General features: G+C 42.1%; 1 protein-coding gene across 1 annotated transcript in view; it reads right to left on the bottom strand.

Annotated features, from left to right (window-relative positions):
* KCNH7 (potassium voltage-gated channel subfamily H member 7) overlaps positions 1-20,187 on the bottom strand; it is a 572,057-nt gene that overhangs the window by 515,717 nt on the left and 36,153 nt on the right. The window contains exon 2 of the mRNA XM_040357854.1: positions 8,239-8,469. Within this exon, the coding sequence (XP_040213788.1) occupies positions 8,239-8,469 (231 nt within the window). The remainder of the gene's footprint in view (positions 1-8,238; positions 8,470-20,187) is intronic.

The following is a 20,187-nucleotide window of genomic DNA, read 5'->3' as shown; positions in this document are numbered from 1 at the left end:
GATGAGAGGGAGCAGACGATCAGTGTCCTGTCACTAGGCAGAACAGGGAGATGCCTTGTTTACAAAGGCATCCCCCCATTCTGCCGCTCTGTGACACGATCACGGGACATCCGGCAGACATTAAGTCTGTGGGCATGGTCACAGAGCTCGCGGCAGGGGCGCGCGCACGCCCACATGGCGGCAAATTTAAAGGGATGTACCTTTACGCCCATTTGCCTGTCCGTGCCATTCTGCCGACGTAAATGTGCGTGCGCTGATCGGCAAGGGGTTGAACGTGGTAAAATGTACTACTGCTTTAAGCACTGCTTAGAACTCAAGTGCTACTGAAGTTTAAAGTTGCCACTCCTAAAACCATAATCCTAAAGTTTAATGCTGCGTACACAGGATCACTTTTCGTCATGAAAAAAAACAAAGTTTTAAAAAAATGTCATTTAAAATGATCGTGTGTGTGTGCTTCACATAATTTTTCGGGTTCTGAAAAACGAAAAAAATTAATTCTCGAACATGCTGCATTTTTTAACGACGTTTTAAATGCTGTCGGTTTTCGGGTTGTAAAAAATGATCGTGTGTGGGCTAAAACGACGTTAAAAACCCGCGCATGCTCAGAAGCAAGTTATGAGACGGGAGCGCTCGTTCTGGTAAAACTACCATTTATAATGAGGTAAGCACATTCATCAGGCTGTAACAGACAGAAAAGCACAAATCGTCTTTTACTAACAGGAAATCAGCTAAAGCAGCCCCAAGGGTGGCGTCATCCGCATGGAACTTCCCCTTTATAGTGCCGTTGTACGTGTTGTACGTCACCGCGCTTTGCTAGAGCATTTTTTTTTAAACGATCGTGTGTGGGCAACGTCGTTTTAATGATGAAGTTGGAAAAAACAATGTTTTTTCTACATGCCGAAAAACGTTGTTTTTTTCATGCCGAAAAATGATCGTGTGTACGCGGCATTACATTTGTATTATTACTTTATTATATCACATTATTATACTCTCTAACTTTCTGAGCTAGGAAAGAGAAAACCTGTGCAGAACCTTATTTCATATAATTTCAAAGAGGCCATCAATACTTTATGTGCAAAAGACAGGATTTCATGCATTCACAAGCACCAACTGTGATTCTCATTTATAAAAAATGAATACAGATTCAGAAAATGATAAAATCATTTAAACATGTATGCTGTCCACTATCCGGTGGGGATAGAGAGAACAACAAAAACAAACATCAGAGGTAACTGATAACATCACAACCTTTTTATCAAATCAGATATAAAAAAAAGTCCAAAAAATGCAGTTATATATATTTAAATATATACATTTTTATAATTTGTTGAATAAATGATATTTTATTATTATTTTATAACAAGAACAAGTACATTGCCTCATTGTATAATGAATAGTAGAAGCTTGGTAGAGAAAACAGTGCTTATACAGACCCATGGAGCAATCTATGAAAACACAACAAAATACAGTGCCTTGAAAAAGTATTCATACCCATTGAAATGTTCCACATTTTGTCATGTTACATCTAAAAATGTAAATGCATTTTATTCGGATTTTATGTGATAGAACACAAAGTGGCACATAATTGTGAAGTGGAAGGAAAATTATAAATGGTTTTCAACATTTTTTTTACAAATAAATATCTGAAAAGTGTGGCGTTCATTTGTATTCATCCCCCTTTACTTTGATACCCCTAACTAAAATCTAGTGGAACCATTTGCCTTCAGAAGTCACCAAATTGAACTACAAGGTCCATAAAGACATGGATAAGCGAGTTTGGGGTAAAGGAATTTGACTAGCCTGAAAAGAGTCCTGGCCTCAACCCAATAGAACACCTTTAAATATATATATATATATATATATATATATATATATATATATATATATATATATATATATATATATATATATATATATATATATATATGAAGTTGCTATATTCTTTTTTGATGAAGGTATAAGTTATGCCCACTGTGCCTCCTTGTTAAAAAAAAATGATATATATATATATATATATATATATATAGACACAGAGAAAAATGGAGCTGGATGTGAAGGCAGCTAAGTAAAACGAACAAAACATGGTCCGTTGTGTCAAATTTTGTTAAGTGATTAGTCAGCAAAGCCAGATTACGGCTGCACTCTCTGGAGGAAACCACTGCCTCAGGCTCACATTAGAACAGCTCTTGACTTGGGAAATATATGTGTTCTTCCACAGCCGAGTTATAAATTATTGTCGTTTTCAAAATATATAAATAATTTCAAATAATTATTTATTTTCAATCCTTCAGCGGCAAGCAGGAATCAAAGACACACATACAAACCATATAATTATTATACAAACCGACCAAATCTTATATATAAAAGGGATTTTGACATTTATTGCATTATGAAAAAGTATTCCTGGAGCTGTGCCACTAATAAGGAAGTACACAGCCCTAGAGAATTGGCCCCTGTAAAGCCCAGGCCCCAGCATCGTTCTGCCTGTCACGTCCTAGCAAATGATTCTGGGATTTCCGATTACATGATGGATCAACCGCGACGCGGCCTTGTGTTCTTGGAGTGATAAAATGATGTACATTTTTACACGCCTGTAAGATTTCCCCCCAAAGCATCTAGAAGGATAACAAGTACTCCTCAGCAATCATAATCTTATTAAAAAAAGTGCTAAGCCGAGGGTTTTATAAGTAACCAGAGTGACCACTGATGGGAAAATTTCTCCCATAGGAAGACAGGTGGGGAAAAATCTTTCTGTAATTGAAGAAGTCACCTGAGCTTTGGGACATGCTCTGGCTCACTAGGTGGTATCTGGTTCCTGGGAGGTAGAATCTTGCGCCAAAATATAAGTAGAAAAATAAATAAAAAATGTTGTAATAAATAAATAACCTGAGCTGCTACCCCAAAATTACAGTGATATGTAACAATGTGAATAAGTGAAGAAAACGGGGGCGCTAGGGAAATTAATCATCTAAATTTAAATAAATAAATAAATAATGACTAATCAATAGTGAATAATCAGCAACAATGATTCATCATAAATAGTGAGAAAATATAAAATATTATTATTGATAATAAGACTGCAAAACGATAATGTCCATCATAGTACAGACTCCCTAATAGGGAGATATCTTTAACCAATAATGTGCAGAAAAAAGTCCAAACAGTGAATAATAAGCAAAAGCTTGAAGGATTATTCCACTTAATCAGTACAGGCTTCCACCTCCACCACAAGAAGAAAAAGATGTAATCACCGCAAAAAAGTGCTCATGGATGGCACCTTACCATAAGATGTTGACCCCTTTAGTTAAAAAGAGGTCAAATAAGCATGGGTTAAAACCATAGATTCCAGACGTAGCTCTTGATGTCTCGATATCGTCATACACATTATTCTGGACCTTCCACGCCAGGAGAGCCTGAACCTGGGTGGGATGGTTCGGTAGGGTTTTTTTTTCTTTTTCTCTCTCTCTCTTTGTCAGAGTCTGCTTGTGGTCTGGTCATCCGACCAAAAAAAGAAAAGGGAACCTGGTTCCTGACAGAATTTCAAAATTCTCTCCACAATGTCCTTCCCATTGCTTCCGAGGCTGCCTTACCCCTGGTACACAAACGCATATACGGTGGGAATGACCTAGGAGGGCTTAAGGCTTTGAGCCTGACAGCATGGGCATGAGGTCACCCCTCCCCTTAGAAATAAATAAAATAGAATTAATTAAATAAATAGCTAAGGATATGTAAAAATTAATGTATTTGGGGCAATGTCCCTTTAAAGCCACGTACACACGATCAGTCCATCCGATGAAACCGGTCTGAAGGACAGTTGTCTTAAGTTAACCGATGAAGCTGACTGATGGTCCGTCACGCCTACACACCATAGGTTAAATAACCGATCGTGTCAGAACGTGGTGACGTAAAACACAATGACGTGCTGAAAAAAACGAAGTGCAATGCTTCCAAGCATGCGTCGACTTGATTCTGAGCTTGCGTGGATTTTTAACCGATGCTTTTGCATACTAACGATCATTTTTGACCTATCGGTTAGGCGTCCATTGGTTCAATTTTAAAGCAAGTTCTAATTTTTTTGACCAAAGGTTAAATAACCTATGGGGCCTACACACGATCGGTTTGGACTGATAAAAACGATCCTTCAGACCATTCTCCTCTGGCGATCCTATCGTGTGTACGAGGCCTAAGAGAATTTCAAATGGGGCTGGGGCGGGGTTAACAGTCTCAAGGCTATTGGGAGTTTCCCAGATGGTCATGTGACCCATGGTGAATGTTCTGGAAAGGAGCTTATTATATATATAGGACCCTCTCACAGGTGTATTCCCGCCAGTTCCCAGCCAGGCAGTGAAGGTGCAACAAGCTCCCCACCCTCCCTCACTTGTTGCTAAGCACGATTATGTGGTCTGTCACCCTACGTAATTGTAGGGGGGACTTTGGTTATAAATATTCTGTATGCTCGATTCCTTTAAGACTGAGCTGTTTTAAGTTCATTGTTGAACTGTAAGAATTTTATGAAGCAATAAAATTATCAGAATATGGTTATTATTTATTTATTGATTTGAATACACCAATAAAAGTGCTGCGGACAATTCTTTGCCAATAAGTGGTTTGAGTTGTTATTTAAATAGGTATATACATTTTGGTATTCGGGCAGGGTAGGTGCGGCCTGCATTCCCATGCAAAATAGTCAACTCATCCTTAACACGATGTTCAACACTATTCTTCTACAGCCTGATCCAGCTACAGAACTCCTGAACAGTAAACCCCACACCCTATCACATCATCAATTTAAACGAATGCTCTTTATAACCACAGCAGCAAAGCAGACTATTGCGACAGCATGGAAATCTGACTCACTATGTATTTTATCAGTCAAAAACAGGATTACTCAATCCATGATTCACGCAAAAACAGAAGCAATATTTCTTGACAATATATCCAACTATGAAGCCTTGTGGAGCCTTGTGGAGCCTTGTGGTTTGAGCATTTCCTACCTCCTGTCTCTATGAGGGAGTTTGAGGAATATTTCCAGAGGATATTAATATAGGCTCCACTCTATCATTTTCTCAAACTGGTTTAGTTTTACTTTATTTTTCTTACAAACACGTTTAACCAATCAAAACAAGGGTCATCTGAAATAGTTAGGAATATAACTTACCGTATTTTCCGCACCATAAGACGCACTCCTCCCCCCCCCCCAAAAAATAGGGGAAGTGTCCCTGCGTCTTATAGAGCGAATACTGGGCAGGCCCCGCCCCCCCGTCGCCGCCACCGTTGTGTCAGAATACATACACTCTGCTTTTTTGTGTAAGAGAGAGAGGACAGGATGTGAGGCAGGTCCTTGCAGGGGCATACCAAGTGGAGCGGGGGGAGGCGGTCTGCCCCAGGTGCCAAAACATGGGGGGTGCCAGCGGCTTTGCTATAATGGTGCGCTCCGCACCCAGGTAAGTTGACACCCGCAAGATGTGACACCATCCTGCAAGCGACAAGAGCCCTGGCTGGCTTTTTGTTTACAGCTGGAACACCCCCGGCGCTTTTTGGTCTGGTCCAGTCTCACTTCCTGCCTCTCTCCACTGGCCGCTGCGGCTGCTAACGATGTCCTCAGTCCTCCTTGTTAGCTGCTGCCTGGGTGTATCTGACGCTGAGAGACAGCCAGAGGGGGTGTGCATTGTAATGGCAGTGTCCTCCACTGCCTGAGGTGAGCTGGTGATAATGGGGGTGGGAGGTGTGGGCTGGCATGGTATCCACTGTCCATCACCTGAGCTGTTGTGATAGAAGAGGCTGAAGGGGTGTTTGTGTCTGCCCTGCCACCCTGAGCTGATCTGGGAGGGGAGGGGGGGAGGTTGCTGTGTGTCCACCAACACCCAGGTATAGTGTAGCTGAGCTGATTTGATAGGGGAGCTGGTGTTACTGTGTCCACCACCCACCTATAGTAGTAATATAATATTAAATATTTTAGTACATCATTTGGTTCAGAATATTTTTTTTCTTGTTTTCCTCTAAAACCTGGGTGTGTCTTATGGTCAGGTGCATCTTATATAGTGAAATTTACGGTAATCTCCAGATAACGCCAAGCCAATTAGCAGGAACTTGGCCCTGGAATAGTTCATTCATTTCTCCTATATTAGGTTATTTTGACACGCTATATCGAGCAAACGCTATCTTCTTCCATTTTCGCTATAACTAAATATTACCTTTTTATATTCTCCCATCTTGATTATATATGATTGTTATTGATGATAGCTAGAATAACATCACTAAATTGTTATGATAACTGAAATGTTACACTAAGGAATACTCCTTACATTTGGTTCTATATACTTCATGTGAGAAGCATAGTTATAACTGCTTTTTTGCATTTTACTCTTTTCATTGTTTTGTACTAATATGAATGGTATTATTCGTATGACCTTTGGTATGCCTTATGTAAACATAATAAAATATTCAAACAGGAACATGCTCTGACTCTCACCTGAAAGTGATAGTGGTACACATGTTGATAACCCATTAATCTGTTTCACAATACCTCTGACCACGGGAGGCTCTCACTATCGCCCCCTAGGAGTTATTTTGTGAGAATAGTTTGTATTATTTATAATTATTTGGTCAGATGGGTAGAGGGGGAACCAAGAGAACTTTGCCTTGAATGGGCACATGGATTCCTCTTAATTGTGGAACTGGAAAAATAGCACTGTACCCACAGGGTTATCTCACTGACATTGCTAGTTTAAAGTATCGATCTTGATGTACAGTATAGGATCTGGTTTCTGGATAGGTGGCTTCTACATCCCAGTGGATCTTCACATTTTCCTTGACTTGTTGTGTAATGCAATAAAAATGGAAACTGAAGCAATACACCACTGCTAAGAGATCTAGATACAACTTTATTCCACTAAAAGTCAGGGGAACGAAAAAGTATTCAATGTATTTTTTTTTTGGGGGGGGGGGCAAAGAGCGCCCTCTTCATCAGGGCTTGATTGACAACCAGCTGCTGACAAGGCTACAACTAAATCTGATATGAGCCCTTTGCATATAACAAACGGGCCTCTTTGGTCCCCCATAGTAGTCACATAGGCTGCTATTATAAAAAGAGGAAGTAAACCCTCGTCCAAAAATCCCCCCCCCAAAAGAAAATGCAAGACAAAGGCATAATGAGCTAGTATGCATAGCATTCCAGCTCATTATGTATTACTTACCTCAGATTGAACCCCCCGCAGCCGTTCACGTATTCCCCCTCTGGCAAACTGACATGTCGTCCCGGAGTTACTTCCGGGTATCTTGGCTCCGGCTCTGTGATTGGCCGGAGCCGCTATGACGTCCCTCCCTGCACAAAGACACATAGGTGCCATTGCTTCAGTTTGCCCTAGTGCGCCTGTGCCGATGAGTTGGCACATGTTGACACAGGGGATATCTCTGAAACCGTGAGGGTTTAGGAAATATCCTGGGTAGCTACAGGTAAGCCTTAATATAGACTTACCTGTAGCATAAAGTTGTTAAAAAAAGGGTTTACAACCACTTTAAGTTCATATTCTTGTTTTCTCTTATTTACCAGCTGTGTGTTCCAATTACATTCAGTACAGGTTTCTCTTTCCCGTCACATCTAATCTACTTTCAGTCATCGGGTATGATAAAGCCCCACTTCGCTTTGTATAACTTTTAGCTATTCCTCTGTGTTGGAATGTATTTTTTTTACGCTTTAGATTGCATACAATAGAATGCAATAAAAACTCCTCTAAAAAGCACATAAGAGGTACGAAAAAAGTTTTTTTTTTTTATTTGCACTGTGGGAAACTACATTGCATGCTGGAAGTCACGCTGTTTTCTCACTTCAAACACATGTGACTATATGACATAGGAGAAGCACTGAAAACTCATAAATACTGAATTAGAAAAATACATAAGTTTGCATATTTTCACAAATCGGCACGTAGAGGTGTTAAAGTCATGCAACATTTATTAGGAACACCATCACTAGAATAAAGAATGATAGAGCAAAAAATTGAATTTTCCATAGGCATCCTTTACACTTCACTAATGAGTAATTATCTCCAAGGCCTTCAACCTACATTCACACACCTCCTCTAAATCCTCCTCTACAGCAGCTCCCTAAAGACTTCTTTAAACACAGCTGACATACAGGACATGAAACATATTGCCAGAACAAGCCAAGAACAAACTAATATAGATTAATCAATATGGCTCTAAATATAGACATCAATGTAGAAGCTTCTGTCTTACCGTCTTTATGGTAATAGGTGACTTCGACTTTTCTTTCTTCTGACCCCAGCAAGGCCTGCGCTATCTGTGCAATGTCATGTCTCTGGGTCTCCGGACCATAGAGGAAGTCACAGGTGCATGGTTTCTGCATGACATCTGGCCTTGAGAACCCCGTCATCTCACAGAAGCCATCATTACAGTAAATAATCGCACAGTTCTGGACCCTGGCATTAGCAATAATGAATTTCTTATCTGTAAAAAGAAAATTGGAACATTATAGTTAAAACAAACCAAAAACATGTAAGCACACAAACATTTTTGTAGGAATGCTCCAGTCAAACATGAACATTTTCCATTTGAATGGGCTAACTTGACCAAGGATTAAAGTGGTATTAAGCTCTGGTTTGAAAAGAAAAAAAAATATGTTCAAGTATATACTGTATGTTCTTAAAGTGGAGTCTCGCCCCCAAAAATAATATATATATATATATATATATATATATATATATATATATATATATATATATATATATTTATTAAAAGTCAGCAGCTACAAATACTGCAGCTGCTGACTTTTAATATATGGACACTTACATTTTCCATGGTGCCTGCGAAGTCGGATTCTGAAGCCAATTTGTCCCTCGGCTCTCGGGTACTGTCACCGCCATCTTCGGTAAGGGAATCAGGAAGTGAAGCCTTTCGGCTTCACTTCCTGGTTCCTTACTGCGCATTCACGAGTCGTGCTGCGGGGGCGGAATAGGCTCCGGACGTGACGTAGGTCACCGCAGTGATCTATGCCTGGAAGTGGGAGCAAATACCTGTATTACACAGGTATCTGCTCCCTCCTCACCCTGAAAGGTGCAAAATGTGACACCGGAGGGGGGGGGGGGATTCCAAAAAGCGGACATTCCATTTTTGGGTGCAACTCTGCTTTAACTTCATAAAGTCCCTTCTATTGCTCTCAGCCTCCTCCAAATCTCCAAATTCCTTTATCTTGCTGATGTGAGCAGCATTTATCAATCGTTTTATCCCAAAGGAACCTCTACAATAGTTTCCAGGTCTCCCTTACTAAATTCAATTTATCAGGGTACAGTTAGGAAAACACGCCTTACATTGGTGGTCAGGAGGAAGAATGCAACCCTTATAGGCAGATTATAAAGATCATTGGTTTCATGCTGATGGCTCTGCTTAACTCTGCAGGCACCATTAAATAGGAGGTCAATAAGCTACAGCTCAAGGAACCCCTAGAAACCTCTGGAGAAAACCTAGAATGGCTGTGTTAGAGGGTGGCTACGTTCATTCTCTATGATACCTCTATATGTATGAATGTAGCCCCCCTCTCTTGCTTGCTCCCAGGATGGTCTATGGACTACAAGATGTATAGTGTGCGCACATCACCAGGATATTTGCTTCCCAGGAGAAAGACCATTGGGAGTTTTCAAAAGGTTTACCTAAATATTAATAACAACCACTGTAAGTGATTTGTGTCCAAAATGATGAGGCAATGGGCGCTGTCAACACACCCATAATGGAGCCAGTGATTAAAACACAATTGAATCTTTTGTTTAAAACATCTAAATAAATTTTAGGTGCATCACAACAAAAGGTGTTCCATGTCCTACAATTTGCTTTCTACAGTAACCAAGGCCGACAACTGCTCAGTGGGACTTTTGCCCTTCTTGCCTCTGTGAGTAAGCAGTGATCTCATTGCAGAGGTCCAACACGCCTTCTACGGAGTCAGACCTCATGCTTCCCACTGATTGGAGAGCTCTGGCACTAACTCAGTAGGTGGTATGTCAGAGATCAGATAACAATGGTCCCACTCTGCAACTGCTGGCCAGGGATGGGCTTTTCTACTGTGTGGCTGCTTTCTATACAGGAAATATACTGTAAGGCCATAAACATAAAATTTTGTTTTGAGGCATCTGGAATGTATTTAGCTGATTTAAAAGGAGGGTTCAATTGGGCTTTAAACATCCTCTAAAACAAACAGTGGAGGCTAAAAGGGGGGGGGGGGGGGGCTTATAAAGAGGTCTGTATTGAGACATCTCAGCTCATACCTGAATGACAATATCCTTTTAAACAAGGTTCATCCCTTCTATCATGCAATTATTTTAGTAAAAACAGATTCTACAATGAACTATAGGAGTCACAAAAATACCTACCGGTACTTTTTTATTCACAACTACATTTTACCTGCACAGAGCTATAACCAAAATAACAGAAATATGTTTTAATGTTTCTTGGTCTGTAGTGATTCTTCTCAGTGTCTCCTGCACCCCTTTACTTCATTTTACAAGCTTGGGCACAAATGTCCAAAGATGTCAAGAATAGGGAAATTAAGTAGAAAAAAATTATTACAGTTTGCATTTTGGCACATGTTCCCTAGCACTGCTACTCTAGACACTATGTATAAAAGACAGTGCAGCGCTATTCAAGTCCATAAATCTAAAAATCATACATGTGATCTTCAATAGTGATTTATAGCTGTAACATGCAGGTGGTGACGTGAAATGGTGAGGGACCTCCACCAGTGATAAGACCTCACGATGTAGACCCTTATATAATAGAGGGTCACAAAACACCTTCCCATATGGGTAAAGACAGAGATGATTTAAGGTGGTAATCCAGCGTTCCAGGGTCAGAGGTGACAACAGCAACCAGGCAACCTTCGCAAATTACTCCAATAGGATATGGGTCATGTAAATATATAAAGAACTCTTGCTTTCATCTCCCCTTGGGACATGCACAGAACGGAGCTGCTGACGTCACTTCTGGAAAAACCGGAAGGGGTGGAGGTCCTTTACCATTTCACGTCACCACCTGCATGTTACAGCTATAAATCACTATTGAAGATCACATGGATGATTTTTAGATTTATGGACTTGAATAGCGCTGCAATGTCTTCAATACATTTTATTTCAGGGATTTTGAAATTTTGACCCTTGGTGTTCAGCTGCTTCTATCAGGGTTGTATTTATTGTGCCGATTTGTCTTCTTTTTTAGATTTATTCTAGACACTAGCCCACCATTATGCCGCGTACACATGGTCGAAATTTCCGACAACAAATGTTCGATGTGAGCTTTTGGTCAGATATTTCGACCGTTTGTAAGCTCCATCGGACATTTGCTGTCGGAATTTCTGACAACAAATGTTTGAGAGCTGGTTCTCAATTTTTCCAACAACAAAAGTCCTTGTCGGAAATTCCTATCGTCTGTATGGAATTCCGCCGCACAAAAATCCTACGCATGCTCGGAATCAATTTGACGCATGCTCAGAATCACTGAACTTCATTTTTATCGGCTCGTCGTACTGTTGTACGTAACCGCGATCTTGATGTTTGGAATTTCCAACAAAATTTGTGTGACCGTGTGTAAGCAAGACAAGTTTGAGCGAACAATCCGTCGGAAAAAAATCCACAGTTTTGCTGTCGGAATGTCCGATCGTGTGTACGCAGCATTATAGTAAATACAGTCCTACATAGAATATATATCTTAAATATTATATTTATCTGAAAAATGAATGCTCTGTCCACATTACTTGATGGATATATATTGTGGGTGATATGATGTAGCATTATTTGATGGCTAACTTAGCTATGTGTAATACAGGACAGTACAGTATGTCATTTGAGTAGGGATAAACTTTTGCACAGGTCCCTCACCTAGCACGGCATTAAAGGAAGTGTTGTGCCAGCCGGTGGCATGAATATAAGCTAGGCATTAAGTGGGGCAAATGTTTTTAAAAAGTGGTAAACAAATATGTTTTCCGTGCTAGGGAGACAAGTAAATAAAAAACCTGAATGAATCAGTAGGCCTCACTTAAGAGTGGCCTACATCTGCCAAATTGTCTAATTTGGAAATCAAATACTCCCTGCCAGGAAATATATCAAAAGTTGACCGGTCCTATTTAGTACAGAGTAAATACTGCAGAATTACTTTGGGCCTCTGATAGGGTCCTTTCACACTAATGGACCGTTCATCCGCTCATTACAAGTCCGTTAACGGACTTGTAATGAATCCCTATGGGAACGCGTCCGTTAGCGGATGGAGCATCCGCTAGCGTCCGCGTCAGTCGGGATCCGCTTTTCCGAACGGAAGAAATCCTATTTTTCTTCCGTTCGGCGGAGCGGAACTGATGCAGACAGACAGACGGTCCGTCTGCATCAGGTTCCCCATAGGGGACAGCGGAGCAGAGACAGGGCGGTCCCTGCACTGTGTGCGGGGACCGCCCTATCCGCCGACAGCTGAGCGGGGATCCCCGCTGAGCCGACGGAGACACACGGAGCGGACCCGGAAACGGTCCGCTCCGTGTGAAAGAGCCCATACTGGAGATTTGACAAAGCCTCTGCACCTGTCTAAAAGTGCAATGCCTAGTGCATGAGCTACAGGTGAAACTCGAAAAATTTGAATATCGTGCAAAAGTTCATTTATTTCACTGATGCAACTTAAAAGGTGAAACTAATATATGAGATAGCAAAAAATAAATTTTCCAGAAGGAAAAAAACACTGCGCTAGATAAGGTGATGAACACCAAAAATAAATGAATGAATATTAAGCTGCCAGTACCAAAAAATTGCGATACAACAAATTCCTAAAACATGTGTAAAAAAATGGTACAGTGCTCAAAAAAACAAGTAAAAAGGATCTAAAATAATAGATCTTAGATGTACAATATTGAATAGTGAAATGAGAAAAAATTCTCTCACTGATAGATAGAATAAAATAATGTGACAAAAATAAGTGAATATAAGAAAGTCCCACTGTGTGAATGTAACATCCAAGATATTTGAAAAATAAATAGAATTAAGTCCTTGCAGGATAGAAAATTTCTTGAAGGGAAATCCGAATGGACACCGAAAGAGGATATAAGGAAATTCATCCACCAGGAAGACACCCAAATGTGGTAATGTAGTCTCCTTACCCTGTCAGTGCGATCACCATTACAGTGATCTCAGCGCACCTGAGGATTTTAGGTCTCCCTCTGGACCCTCTGTAAGATGTATGAAGTGGTGCCTGTGCTCTTGGATGGTCAGAAATTGAAAAAGAAGAGGACCATAGCGTAATACCGTAAAGCTGAGTTTACTAGGCAAAATTACTATGCACTTACGATTCCGATGACATCTTATAGCGATATAAAAACACATCTAGTGGAGAAGCGGCGGCTTCTCCTATCTCTCCTATGCCACATCTTAGAGAAAATGTACAGGTACGTTAATCTGCCTGTACGTGCCATTCTGCCGAAGTATATCGGCGTGAGCCGGTCGTTAATCGGTTAACCATTAAGACCCGGACCAATATGCAGGTTAACCACTTGGTAACCGCCCCATAGACAATATACGTCTACAGGGCGGGTGGTTAACTCTAGGAGGGCGTCAATGTACGTCCTCCCAGAGTCCGTCTCCCGCGCGTCCCCTGGGGCGCGCACACGGGAACATTCGTGACCGCCGGGTCCAGAGGACCCGGCCGATCACGAATCGCGGTAAACGGCCGCTGATAGCGGCCGTTTACCATGTGATCGCTCCGTCCAATGACGGAGCGATCACATGTAAACAAACCGGCGTCTTTTGATGACGCCGGTTCCTCCCTCCTCTCTCTGTACCGAGCGGTACAGTGTGAGAGGGGGGAGCGCGGGTGTCAGCAGCGCTGTGGATGGATCTGTGACTATTGCAGTCACAGATCCATCCATCCCTGCTCAGCCATCCCTGAAACCCCCTGCAATACTGTGCAATACCCCCCCTACAATACTCTGCAATACTCTGCATACCCCCTACAATACTCTGCAATACCCCCCCTGCGCAATACTCTGCATACCCCCGGCAATACTCTGCATACCCCCCTGCGCAATACTCTGCATACCCCCTTGCGCAATACTCTGCATATCCCCCTGCGCAATACTCTGCATATCCCCCTGCGCAATACTCTGCATATCCCCCTGCGCAATACTCTGCATACCCCCCTGCGCAATACTCTGCATACCCCCCTGCGCAATACTCTGCATACCCCCCTGCGCAATACTCTGCATACCCCCCTGCGCAATACTCTGCATACCCCCCTGCGCAATACTCTGCATACCCCCCTGCGCAATACTCTGCATATCCCCCTGCGCAATACTCTGCATACCCCCTCCGAAATACTCTGCATACCCCCCCCCCTGCGAAATACTCTGCATACTCCCCCCTGCGAAATACTCTGCATACCCCCCCCCCTGCGAAATACTCTGCATACCCCCCCTGCTCAATACTCTGCATACCCCCCTGCGCAATACTCTGCATTACTCCCCGGCAATACTCTGCATTACTCCCCGGCAATACTCTGCATTACTCCCCGGCAATACTCTGCATTACTCCCCGGCAATACTCTGCATTACCCCTGCACAATTACTCTGCAATACCCCCCGCACCAATACTCTGCAATACCCCCGCACCAATACTCTGCAATACCCCCACACCAATACTCTGCAATACCCCCGCACCAATACTCTGCAATACCCCCGCACCAATACTCTGCAATACCCCCACACCAATACTCTGCAATTCCCCAACACCAATACTCTGCAATACCCCGGCTAATACTCTGCAATACCCCGGCTAATACTCTGCAGTACCCAGAAAATACTCTGGGGAAAAAATGCGTTTTAACCACTTCCCGCCCGCCGGCCGTCATGACGTCCTTGACTTTGTGCGGGGATATCTGAATGATGCCTGCAGCTACAGTCATCATTCAGATATCATTTTTTTCAGCCGGCGATTCCCTACACCATAAGAACGATCATGGCTGCTGTTCCGCCTCTTGATTGTTTTTACGGGAGGCGAAAGGGGACATCTCCCCTCCCTTCTCCCTCCGGTGCCTCTTCTGACTCACCGCTACGATCGAAACCAGGATCGTTTTATTTTTTTTAATTTTTTTTCAGGCTTCCCAGCCTAGAGGTGAGATGTGGGGTCTTATTGACCCCACATCTCACTGTAAAGAGGACCTGTCATGCTATATTCCTATTACAAGGGATGTTTACATTCCTTGTAATAGGAATAAAAGTGATCAAAACATTTATTTTTGGGGAAAAACGTATCAAACTAAAATAAATAAAGTGAAATGAACAATAAAAATATTTTTTTTTTTTTAAAGCGCCCCCGTTCCTGCGTGCACGTACACAGAAGCGACCTCACACGCAAGTCCCGCCCACATATGAAAACGGTGTTCAAACCACACATGTGAGGTATCGCTGCGAACGTTGGAGCAAGAGCAATACTTTTGGCCCTAGAGCTCTTCTCCAACTAAAAAGATGTAACCAGTAAAAATATTTAAAGCGTCGCCTATGGGGATTTTTAAGTAGCGAAGTTTGCCGCCATTCCACAAGCGTGTGCAATTTTGAAGGGTGACATGTTGGGTATCTATTGACTCGGCGTAACTTCATCTTTCATATTATGCAAAAACATTGGGCTAACTTTAATGTTTTTTTTTTTTTAAAAGCACAAAACCGTTTTATTTCCAAAAAAACACATTCGAACAATTGCTGCGAAAATAACGTGCGCGATAAAAAGTTGCAACGACCGCCATTGTATTCTCTAGGGTTTTTGCTAAAAAAGCATATATAATGTTTTGGGGTTCTATGTAATTTTCTAGCAAATAAATGATGATTTTTCCATGTAGGAGAGGAATGTCAGAATTGGTCTGGGTGTTCCAGAACGCCTGATGGTGCTCCCTGCATGTCGGGCCTCTGTATGTGGCCACGCTGTGTAAAAGTCTCACACATTTGGTATCGGCATACTCGGGAGGAATAGCAGAATGTGTTTTGGGGTGTAATTAGTGTTATGCATATGCTGTGTGTGAGAAATAACCGGCGAATATGAACATTTTGTTAAAAAAAAAAAAATATCTTGATTTTGCAAAGAATTGTGGGAAAAAATTACAACTTCTAAAAACTCACCATGCCTCTTTCTAAATACCTTGGAATGTCTTCTTTCCAAAAAGGGGTAATTTGGGGGGTATTTGTACTTTTCTGGCTTGTTAGGGTCTCAAGAAATGAGAGAGGCTGTCAGTACATCAGATGTGATCAAATTGATCAATTTTCAGTAATTGGTACCATAGCTTGTAGACCCTATAACTTTCACCCAGACTAAATAATAACCCAATTTTTTTTTGTTTTTACCAAAGATATGTAGCAGTATACATTTTAGGCCAAATTTATGAAAAAAAAAAACTTTTTTGCAAAATGTTATAATAGAAATTAAAAAAAAATTTATTTTACAAAATTTTCTTTCTTTTTTCATTTATAGCGGAAAAAATAAAAACCGCAGAGGTGATCAAATACCACCAAAAGAAAGCTCTATTTGTGGGAAAAAAAGGACAAAAATGTCATTTGGTTACAGTGTTGTATGACTGAGTTATTGTCATTCAAAATGTGAGAGCACCGAAAGCTGAAAATTGGTCTGGTTATTAAGGGTGTTTAAGTGCCCAGTTGTCAAGTGGTTAAGGACCTTGCCCCTTTTTGCGATTCGGCACTGCGTTGCTTTAACTGACAATTGCGCGGTCGTGCGACGTGGCTCCCAAACAAAATTGGCGTCGTTTTTTTCCCACAAATAGGTGGTATTTGATCACCTCTGCGGTTTTTATTTTTTTCGCTATAAATAAAAATAGAAGACAATTTCGAAAAAAAAACAATATTTTTTACTTTTTGCTATAATAAATATCCCCAAAAAAGATGTAAAAAATGTTTTTCTCCTCAGTTTAGGCCGATACGTATTCTTCTACCTATTTTTGGTAAAAAAAAAAAAAAACGCAATAAGCGTCTAACGATTGGTTTGCGCAAAATGTATAGCGTTTACAAAATAGGGGATAGTTTTATGGCATTTTTATTAATAATTTTTTTTTACTACTAATGGCGGCGATCAGCGATTTTTTTCAAGACTGCGACATTATGGCGGAAACATCGGACAATTTTGACACATTTTTGGGACCATTGTCATTTTCACAGCAAAAAGTGCTATAAAAATGCATTGATTACTGTGAAAATGACAATTGCAGTTTATGAGTTAACCACTAGGGGGCGCTGTAGGGGTTAAGTGTGACCTCATATGTGTTTCTAACTGTAGGGGGGCGGGGCTGGACATGTGTGGTCATTGATTGTCTTTCCCTATATCAGAGAACAGACGATCAATGACAGTGCCACTCTGAAGAACGGGGAAGGTGTGTTTACACACACCTCTCCCCGTTCTTCAGCTCCTGTGACCGATCGCGGGACACCGGCGGCGATTGGGTTCGCGGGTCCCGCGGCCAAGGAGCTTCAGACCGGGTCACGTGCGCACGCCGGCGGGCCGTATGCGCGCTTTGGCGCCGCGCGCTTGACCCACAGCTGGGTTATTAAAGGCGACGTACCTGTACGTGCCTGTGCCCAGCCGTGCCATTCTGCCAACATATATGTGCAAGAGGCGGTCCTTAAGTGGTTAAGAAGAATACAATGCTTTTCAGAACTGAAATAACTGCAATTAAGTGATAAAGACGGTTTTCATCATTGTATTTCTATAAACACTCCCTGTTCATCTATCATTTAGAATATTTTCCCGATTCTAGTTTATTAAAAATGATAGACTTTCCAAATACACTGAACATATTAAGCTAATTATATCATCCGTCTGCATTCATTTCCCAGTGTCAGTTGTGCTAATATGACTTTGTTAAAGAAGTAACGGATGTCACATGTGCCAGGATCTGGCGGACTATAATCTAGAAGGCAGTAAGTTTATATGTAGCAGAATATATCAATTTCCTTCTGAATAATTTTAACATTCCATCACAATCAGCCGACATGTTCTTGCCTCTTCGGTGGATCAGAGGAGATAAATCGTTCTGGCACAGCAATTCCATTTTATGACTAGAATAGGTAACAGCTTTTTAATAAAGTTATTATGTTTCAAGCAGACTCAAAAGAACACAGATGGAAATTGTTAAAGATATATTTCCTTGTGTACAAAGTGTAACTGGAGATTGGAGAATAATGCTAGGTTGCTGAAAAGAACTTGAGGGCCTTGTTTTCACCGGCAGGCGCATTATACCGGAGCCGCTGGTGTGTGCTGCAAAGGGAGCTCTGCTGATTCATCATAAATGATGAATTTCATTGTTTACTTTTTCAACTTTATTGAAATGTCACAAAGTCACACTTCATCTACCTTTATTCAAAGCAGTGGGTACTGATGTGGTGTACTGCGTCACAACAACACAACACGTTCTACTTTGTTCAGTGAACCACTGCAGCCCCTACGTGTTGAAACTGTGTGAGGCAAGACTATTTAGAGCAGCTTAAAGGGGAGTTCCAGCCTTTTTTTAAGTTTATTAAAAGTCAGCAGCTACAAAAAGTGTAGCTGCTGGCTTTTAATAAACAGACACTTACCTGCTCCACGGCTCCAGCGACGCGCTGGCCGGGGCTCCGTTCTTTGCCCTCCCTCGCCGGCCGGCGTCTTCATTCCTAGTGTGGGCACCCGGCAGTGACAGCTTTCAGCTTCACGGCCGGGCACCCACTGCGCATGCGCGAGTGGCATGGCGCCGTCCGACTGGACAGGCGCTCACCTACAGGGAGGGGCTGCAATAAGGCGATTAAGCTAATCGCCTTACCAGCCCCTCGGCGGAAGGAGGAAGTGGGACAGGAAGTCCCCTTCTCCTGAAGCCCCCACTCCCCCCCAAAAGAAATTACATGCCAAATGTGGCATGTAAGGGGGCGAGGAGTGGGTTAAGTGGAAGTTCCATTTTTAGGTGGAACTCCGCTTTAATGCATATAATGTAAATGAGCCCCAAAGTTTCTGCAATACTTGCAAACAAGCACTGACATTACTCTTTTGTAATGTATGCATAGCTCCCAACTGTCCCTGTGCCGCCTCCCCTGTCCATGCATCCGGCCCCCTAATCTACATATCAGTGGCGCCACACTATGGATTCCAATGATGCTCTTATAGGCTTAAAAAAAAAGGATGAGCTTGGAGCGCAGAGCATTGCGCTCCAAGCCCTCTCAATTGTGTGACATAGCAAACACATTTTTGCTATTATCACACTAAAGTTCCTCCCCGCCAATCAGGAGGCAGGTCTCTGAGACCTGTTTCCCGATTGGCCAAAGCGTCAGGCGATATTGGATGCCTATCACTTTGGCAGATGACACACTGCGGAGGAAGCTGGAGGAGCAGTCACCAGACTCCAGGAGAGAACACCACAGCCATGCCACACGATCGGGTAAGTGCCGGGCCGTAATTCCTGCGTGGGGGGAGGGGTGCTGCACCGGATTGCTTTGCAGATCACATGCAATGTCTGTATGATGCAAATTTCAGCCATACAAACTGTATGGCTGCATTTGCATCGCATTCGGACCAAACTCGTGCAGCACCCTTTTTTTGGTCCGCACCAAAATCGGATTGCATAGGTGTTCACACCCATGCAATCTCATTCTTCAAATCGTGAAGCGTTTTGCAAACTGATTGTGGTGTGTCGTTAACTTAACACTCTGCAATCAGCTTGCATAAACAAAGCTGCAATTTAGAAGCGTTGCGAATTTGCAGCAAATTTTCTGTGAATTGAAGCAACATCTTGTGTCAACTGAGCCTTAAATAGAAATGCAAGGCAAAATATTTGTGTATAGATATAAAAACATTGGGCCAGATCCACAAAAACCTGACGTAACTTAAAAAATCCAATTTAAGTTACACTGCCTTAAAGTTTCTACCTAAGTGCCTGATCCACAAAGCACTTATCTAGAAATTTCAGGCTGTGTAACTAAAATTCCGCCGGCGCAAGGCGTTCCTATTCAAATGGGGCGAGTCCCATTTAAATGAGGCGCGCTCCCGCGCCGGCCGTACTGCGCATGCGCGCCGGCCGTACTGCGCATGCGCGAAGTTACGTTACGCCGAGTTTTGAGGATCGCGACGGCTTAAAGTTGCGTCGGGGATAAAAAAAATGACAGCGGCATGCATTCCTGAGGGAGAACTCCAT

This window comes from Rana temporaria, chromosome 6 (genome assembly GCF_905171775.1).
Source record: "Rana temporaria chromosome 6, aRanTem1.1, whole genome shotgun sequence".
Lineage (NCBI taxonomy): Eukaryota > Metazoa > Chordata > Amphibia > Anura > Ranidae > Rana > Rana temporaria.
Note: the sequence above shows the minus strand (reverse complement) of the source record. Positions and strands in the feature narration are given on the sequence as shown.